The sequence below is a fragment of the Pundamilia nyererei genome, unplaced genomic scaffold (genome assembly GCF_000239375.1).
Source record: "Pundamilia nyererei isolate P.nyererei 1_Seehausen unplaced genomic scaffold, PunNye1.0 scaffold00295, whole genome shotgun sequence".
Classification (NCBI taxonomy): Eukaryota; Metazoa; Chordata; class Actinopteri; order Cichliformes; family Cichlidae; genus Pundamilia; species Pundamilia nyererei.
The window spans coordinates 423,751-432,018 of NW_005187696.1; the positions used below are offsets into that span (position 1 = coordinate 423,751).

Consider the following 8,268-nt stretch of genomic DNA (forward strand, 5'->3'; position numbering starts at 1 on the left):
CTGTTGCCAAAGTGCTTGCTCATAGGGGGTCATATGATTGTTGGGTTTTTTTCTCTGTATCTATGAAGCGCCTTGAGGCGACTTATGTTGTGATTTGGCGTTATATAAATAAAATTGAATTGAATTATGTATTGTGTAATCTATTCTAGCTGTGGATCTTGGCATGCTGAGATCTCACACCTGAGATATTTTCCTTTGAAAGAAGCCACACATTAAAGAAAGACAGCCATGTTTACTTCATTTATTTATTTATGAATATATGAAAAGAGAGCTACAACAATCACCAGCGTCATTGGATAAAGTGCACTTCATAAGAGCAGTGTCATCATCGGAAAGTCTACTGACATGACCAGTTATATCACCACTACTCAGTAATGCACATGATGATTCACAAGTCACAGGCACACTAATGCACATTGTGAGGAATAATGCACACTTAATAATGCACACCATGACTCAGCAGATATACACAGATATACACAGCTGTGTGTACACAGGGCTAAAAGTGTTACTTTGACATGCTGCCGTATATAAAACTAGATATAGTTTGACAAAAACACTCATATGAACATACAAATGTGCAAAAGGCGTTGACCGAGAAGCAACTGGCAAATAATTGTCTTGTTTTGGCAGTATTAACATAAAAATCAGTTTACAATTATAGAGTTGCTCAGTGGAAGAATTCAAATCTCCCAAAGCTAACATTAAAGGAAGAGTTTGACATTTTGAAAAATAGTTTCATGGTCATGATGAGAGTTAGATGATTGGATTGATACCACTGGGGCCAATAAGGGAGCACAATTCAACGTCCTGTTAATCTCATTTAGCTGTATTTCAGTTAGAAGCTCAACAGAGGGCACTTGCAAGATGGTCCTCAATGACTGCAAGCGAAAGGAGTTCAATGGCTAAAGGAACAACAAATTGAACGGTACCGCTTATCTCTATCCCTTTTATTTTGAAAAATGTGATTTATGGATACCCTCAAATTTTAGATTTGTGGGGGGGTTTCTCAGAAACTGGGAGAACAGTGATTGCAACAACAAATGAAGCACTGTATCATATCATTATTTAAGCTATACTCCACTACACACACACGTACACGCACAGGAGAAGCTCAAAAAGGATATTCTTAACTACTCATAACTATTATACAGCACTGGGATAATGAAAAGGATCATTTATACATACATATCTGGTATTTGTAGTGGGATTAAAAATCAAATCTCTTCATGGTCATGATTCATCTTGTAGCCTGTTAGCTGGATTCATGACCCAAATGTTAATATTTAAGGTTTTTCTGAAACATCAGTGGTAAAAATGGAACCTAAACCATTAAAAAAAGGGAGTATGTTACTGTTGAGCTCTGTATTAGAAGTTCTCTGATACCACGTGTTTGTATACTAAATATGTACAAAGCTACTTTTAGTAGGTAGCTAGCATAGCTTGAAAAATAAGAAAAAGAAAAAACAAAACAAAGAGCCTACCTTTGCATAATGGTACACACAAAACTGTAAAGCTCAATATTTAACATGCTTTTCCTTGTTTGATTAAATTTCTACAAAAATACTATATACCAAAATGTCTAACTATAATTCTTCTGATATTTATATTAGCTACTGTGCTACAGCGTAGCATTTTCCTTTGTGCTAAGCTAACTGGCAGCTGTAGGTTTGTGTTTTACAGTCAATCTTTTCATCCAACTCTCATAAATAATTAGTTCTTTTTAGCAGGTCCAATAATATTAAAGTACATTAGTTTCTCTTTAATAAAAAGGTAACCATCTGGCAATGTAAAACATTTTAACATTTCTCTATAAAGCACAATAACTGTAGAATGGTGTTTAGACTGAAAAATACTTTTGAGGCAGGCTATCAGATGTGAGGTCAGAATATGTGCACTTACCTAAAGCATATACTAAACATCGATATTGTACATAAGTGTCAGAGTATTAGAAGTTGAAAAATAGCTATTATATCTTTCCAACTAGTGCAATAAAATCATTGATTCGATTTGAAAAATCACAGTATCCACTTGAAGTCCCCTTCGGCAGCGGCTGCCACTGAGACATTTGGCAGTGTTTTCAGGAGAGAAGCCAACACTAAGGGCTCGACCCCACGAGGGCGGAAGAGAAAGGAAGCTTCAATGAGAAAAGGCGGTGACAGTATCACACAGAACTATACTATCTAAATTTTCACCACTTTCAACATATATAAATGTATATCAACATTTACTTCTTAATCTTAAAATGTTCTCTGAAACAGTGAGCAACAGGAAAATATTTACGCTACACAGACTGGCTCTGAAAAATACGAGGTGAGCTCAGATGAACGTAATATTCACAGACGTGAGACCCTGTAAACATGCTGGGAATTCAGTGTACCCGAATTTACACATTAAATTCCATGTTTAGCAGGCACTCCCTCACATATTTGTGGCTCGTTCAGGCTGTAGAACAAGTGAAAGGACGGGTGTGCGATTAAGCATAAGCATGCTTTCCTGCCTGCCTCATTTGTTCCAGAGCTTCCCCTCAGCGGACAGCCTCTGGTTTAGCCGACAGAGCTGCCGAAGGAAGCCGTCGTTGGGACCGATCTCTCTTTTCTGTCGGATCATGGCCAGAGCAGTGTGGATGTCCATGTTCTGTTGCAGCATCAGGTAGGCGATAACTAAGGTAGGCGAGCGGCTGTAGCCCTCCCTGCAATGGACGTACACTTTACCTACAGAGGAAAAGAGATGCAGGTGTTACAGTTTGATCAAAAGCCCTCAAACCTGTGCAAAGTTATCACCTGACAAATCTAATTCTAATCTAATACGTGTTGGCCTCAAAGTATGAAGCTTATGAAACTTGCCACTCCTTTTACAACCTAATGGCAAACATTGTCTTTCTTTTTTGTTCTAGCCAGCGTCTTGACTGGCGAGAACTTCTTGCAGTTAGCGTGATATGACTGTATTTTTTCAAATACTTCACTGTGTGCTCCTCTATTCTGACCTTTTTTGTTTTTGTACGCCAGAGCCTTCTCGATAAAGTCGGCCGCCTCTTCAAAGTAAATGCTGATATCAAAGTGGTCTGTGTCGCTGGCCGGTATGCCGTGGTAGATGATGCCTGTGCCAGCATAGAACTCAGCACTGGTGTTGACGTGCATGAAGGAGTTTCCCTCTGCAGCGTTCAGGATGTGGGTGATGCCCAGGCGCTTCAGGCGCATCACATTCGTCGCCACAAATCTGCATCAAGAAAAGAACAGAAGCAAATATGCAATATGAAGGGGACCTTACAGGTTGTACTAAATATCAACGTGACAACACACTAAACACAGTCTGACCCCTGTTACTCAGTGCTTGGACTACTGCAAAAGGTTTTCGTGAAATTTCTACGCTGTGTGGCTTTGGACTCGCCACAATCGCAAACAATGCATGTCATAAAATTTTGTGTAACCTCAGTTTGTCTATATGATCTTCTTGTAGTCATCTCTTTCCTCTCAACTCCCAACCAGAAACAGCAGACGACTGTCCTCGTTCTGCTGTTGGCCTCTTCCTGTTAAAAATGAGTTCTTCCTCCCCACCACTGCTAAATGCTTGATCTTATGGGATCATCTGATTGTTGGAGCTTTCGCTCTGATACTGTAGGTCCTTTCTGCAGATTACTGTTGCTGTGACACGATACTAGAGAATTAAAATTGAATTTGAAAGTAGAATAAAAGAGTAATTATGACTAAAAGAACAAACCCGCCTCCCTTGCTTACTGATGTGCTGCCAGTATCTGTCTTGCTTCCTGTCTTTGCACTGTTAGATATGTTTGCTGCACAGAACTACGTCCTTGGCTTTCATTTATCCGCATTTGGTTCCTATTCTCTCAAGCTTTATCTGCAGCAAGCACGAAGAGTAAACAAAATACCCATTCATGGCTAAAACTGGCAGTTAGGTTGCTTTGAATGGCACCATTGTTGAGTTCATTATAAACATTGGCAATTATCTAATGACAATTTTTTCACATGCAGTTAATTCATGCACTGAAATCAGTGCAGTCTGGCTGTGAGGAGGAGTGCTGGGAGTGTCCAGCAGAGGCCAGCAGACGCCAGACTATCAAATGAAATAATTTCAAGGTAACGGTGCTAAAACTGAGAAACTAAATATGGAAACATGGCTCCAGACAAACTGTGATTTGTTTTAAACTATATATTATGGAAGCCTGCTGGCTAAGTGTGACTTAATGGAAATAAGCCAACATTAACAACACCTGTGCATTTCTTGCTTTTACAACACAAAACACAATTCATGTTGTTCATTCATTATTCATTCTGCAACAAGGTAATAAATGTTTTTCTGAATCAGGTAACTATGGGCTGTGAATCTCCAGAACAGTCTACATAAACATCTACATTTATGGACTCCATTGATGAAGTCAAACAAGGATTATATCAGTAGTTATAATAGTCAGATCCACCCCTTGCTTTTAGCACCTTCACAAAGGCCCATCCCTAACCAGTGGTTGATATCACGGTGACTGTATTCATCTTTTATATACAGTCTATGCTCACTAGCAATTACAGGTTAATGAACCTGAGCTGTTGCTGATGGTGTTTCTTCAGTTTTAACAGATTCTTCTGGAGAACACAAGACTGCAAGCTAAAGAAGGAAGTGTAGTGTCACTCATGTTTCTGTCTCATGTTTCCTTTTCCCATCATATAAATGCACTGCTGTGCCTCAGAGAGATGTGCTTCTTTTCACTGTGAACTTCTGGGAAGGCTGCCTCACTTAGCACCTCCTGCCTCAGAGATGTAAAGAGCTAAAAATAGAGCAGACTGCAGACTGGTGCTCAAACTGCACGCCAGCTCAGTGGAATCAGGACAGATACATGAAAGCATAAACACAGCAGCTGAGGAAGAAGGATGCGTGGGTGCATGTTATGTGCAGATATGCTTCCCTTATCTATCCAAGCCTATGTTTGTGAGGAGGACATTTGTTGAGATCTAACAGAGAGGGCTTCTGCTCTGTCCTTCACATATACTAGAGAGGTCTTGCTATGACTCACAGGTCTACAAAACAAAAGTGCTGCTGTAAAGCTTTTAGAGTCAGCCATGTAAAATTTATTTTCTTTCAAATCTAGAATATTCCTCACTGCATACAGCTTACATTAAAGAGCTGTGAAGGAATTCAAATGATGTTTACCTCAAACTTTAACATTAGCATTAATTCATTAGAATTCCAGTACTTTTAAATTATCAATTATATTATATGATTAAAAAACATGATTATCTGTCATCTAATAAACATTGTGACTACCTTTTAGAATTGGTTATGTTTATTGGGGGGAAAGAGTGTTTCTGAGCGTGAGATAAGAAGACGCCATGTAGTGTCACGTGTTAGCAGCAAATGTTTCACTACAGTAAGCTAACACTTAGGCTAGCTATCACAGAGATTATGAACAAAGTTAAACAAATGTCTGATTCCACTGAATCAGAGCCTCTAAAGCTTCATGAACATGCTTCATGTCATTTGTATAATCAGTCTTAAAAGACAATTTTGAAAAAGAAAAAAAAGATTGTTTCTACCAACGATCAAGCTCCAAAAACTACCCGACATCAACTGAAAGCTTCTTTAACGTCTTGGAGGTCAAATCTGCTACAGACTTACTTCTTTTAAACTCCACACATGTAATATACAATGAAAGATTTCAGCTAAACATCTGAAGTCTACATTTTGAGACAAACTTGTTAACATCATCGGGGTAAACTAAAAGTACTTTGGAACATTCCTGTTTGATAAATAAGTCAAAAACAAGTTCAGCTGATGCCATAGATATCACCATTTGAACCTCATTTGAATGTCCTCCTTAGACTTTCTAGCAGGACAAAGATTGTGTTCAAGAACAGGTTTCTGCTATATCATTGTGTATTACAGTTAAAACAAACATTCTTATTGGAAAAAAGAGAAGTAAAATACAAACATTGTGTCATTGTTCTATTGAGCTAACCATTTTCATAATCACCTGGTTGCATCCCTGGGTTTATAGTGCTAACGTTGTGTACGTTATGTACAGAGAAGTTCTGGTTGTGCATAAGTAGCTTATGCACATCTAAATGTTCCACTTATAAGAATCTGAGTAAGTGCAAAAGACATTGTGTGGCCATCTGTTTACAACCATCTACCAACTGGGTTAGTTTCTGTTTTAAAAATGCTCATTACACAGAGACGGTCTCATTACCCTTCTTCTCTGTGCAGAAACAATGTAAACATGTGCGGTCGTACTTCAACCAGCTGTCACCAGGGAGATGAGAGTTGTAACCATGTTTTCTGGGTGTCTTTGGCATCTTGTACTCATCCTTCTTAGTGCATGCTTAACTAGGCAAGCTCCTCCCCCATGGCAAATGAACTTAGTGTTTTGTCCTATTTCCTTTTTTATGTCTGTCTTGTCTTTCTTCCTCCCCACTGTTGCCACATGCTACTAATACAGATCATTCACTCTCTATAATATAAAGCCCAATGAGATGACTGGTACTATATTAATAACATTTAACTGAAGTAAATTTCAACCAATCCCTCTACGTTGGCCTGTATTTCACTTTCCTTAACATGCAGCCCTCTATTTGTATTTCAATTGCCGATACGTTTAACTTATAGAGGGGCTTTATAAGCTTTAGGGGAAAGCACTGACTTATGTGATGAATCAGCTCATCAATTTACAAATTCTGAAACACATTTTGTAATTTTGATTTTCTACAGTACTATAACAGACACCTCCTAGCTTTTCATGTATTTTCAAACTGTACTTTTTGGAGTACTGGAAAATAAATGTGTCCGTCTCTAACTTTGGGTCGACGTCTGTTGTTCAAACATGCTATAGGCTACAAATAAAACATGATTTCAGACACCCTGGATGTCTGAGGTATAGTTTATCGTTTCAAAAAAATTTATTCAACACAGTTCAGTGTGCCATCAATGCTGACCATGCAGAAATCAGTAAAAGTAGAGCATGCCTCTGTGGATGCTCTGCAGGTTAAGAACATGAGCTATTTATAAACTCCTTCACTCCTACCATTTTTCCCTCTCCCCTCCACCTCTTCAAAAATTAAACAGACTGTGAAGGCCATGGTATGCTGGTTGGTTTCCTGCATCCTTTTATTTTATTTCACACTCAGACAAGAGAAAAAATGGATTTTGCCATACCACACGATTTTTAACAAATCTAAATATGTCATATATGTGACAGTGCTGGTTAACAGCAATAAGTCCTTTTAGTAAGCTCAAGCTAAAGTATTCATTCTCTGGAGCGTCTAGATCTTTCTACAGCGCATGAGTGAAGCGTGCTCGTGCAAAGCAAACAGATGTAATGATGTGTTTACATCTTTCATTACTCAGTGAATCCTCTCTGCAGGCTGACCTTTCCGCGTCATATAGGTATAATCTAATAACAATAATAACTTCATTCATATTCTCCATATTTTTCTGTAAGTTTCATAGTGCATCCTGCACGTATGAGCACATTTTCAGAATGGTACAGGCTTTTTACAAACACGTGGTCATAATGAAGGATTTGTATTGTCTATAAAAAGCGCTTTATACATGACAACAATGACTCACGCATTGCCGACGTATATCCTCGGGTAGACCTCGTGGAAGTGTTTTGTTGGCCAGCTGTAGAAGCCGCTTTCGTCCGTCAACAGATCGTTGAGTTGTTGGAGTGACACCTCAAAGCTGGACATGTCGAATCGGTTGGAAGCCGATGTCTTCACCTGTTGGTTATGTTTGTTCTTCATGTCCGAAGCAAAGCAGTGGATCCGCCGAGAAGGAATGAACGTGGCAGATAGGTATCGGCTTACCAGGCTGATGGAGCGCTCTGCTGCTCTGAACAGCGCGCTGCTCAGTGTGGGGTAGATTAAACCCACCGACAGGGCCGGAGCGCCCGTATGGGCGGCCCTGGGCCAATGGTCCCCACCATGGTGGGAGAGAAAAGAGGAGAAAATTGCATTAGAGTATCATAATAATAATAAGTGTTATTACATTTTCACACTTTTCTCTCTTGTTTAAATACTCTCAAAGTTCAAACCTTTGTAGAAAAATAAGTCCAGTTTATAAAATGAAACTAAAGATCAAACCCTGTTTTCATGAGCAGAACATGGGAATAGAGCAGCTGCCAGAGAATTCAGCATTAAACAGTTAATGGTACGGAAGTAGAAAAAGCAAGAAGAATGAGTTAAGTAAAGTTTGACTTATCTGACTGTTTTGTTTTGTTTAATGTGCCTTATAATGCGGTAGTACATATATATATATATA

The 8,268-nt window shown here is 38.9% G+C and overlaps 1 protein-coding gene across 1 annotated transcript; it reads right to left on the reverse strand.

Annotated features, from left to right (window-relative positions):
* Nucleotides 1-241: 241 nt before the first annotated feature.
* Nucleotides 242-7,846, reverse strand: LOC102192568 (dual specificity protein phosphatase 3-like). The gene is made up of 3 exons (XM_005750994.2): nucleotides 7,576-7,846; nucleotides 2,987-3,219; nucleotides 242-2,714 (listed from the first exon to the last, which is right to left on the reverse strand). Exons 1-3 carry the CDS (start codon nucleotides 7,749-7,751, stop codon nucleotides 2,506-2,508), a joined length of 618 nt encoding a protein of 205 aa, XP_005751051.1. The 5' UTR covers nucleotides 7,752-7,846; the 3' UTR covers nucleotides 242-2,505.
* Nucleotides 7,847-8,268: the final 422 nt, after the last annotated feature.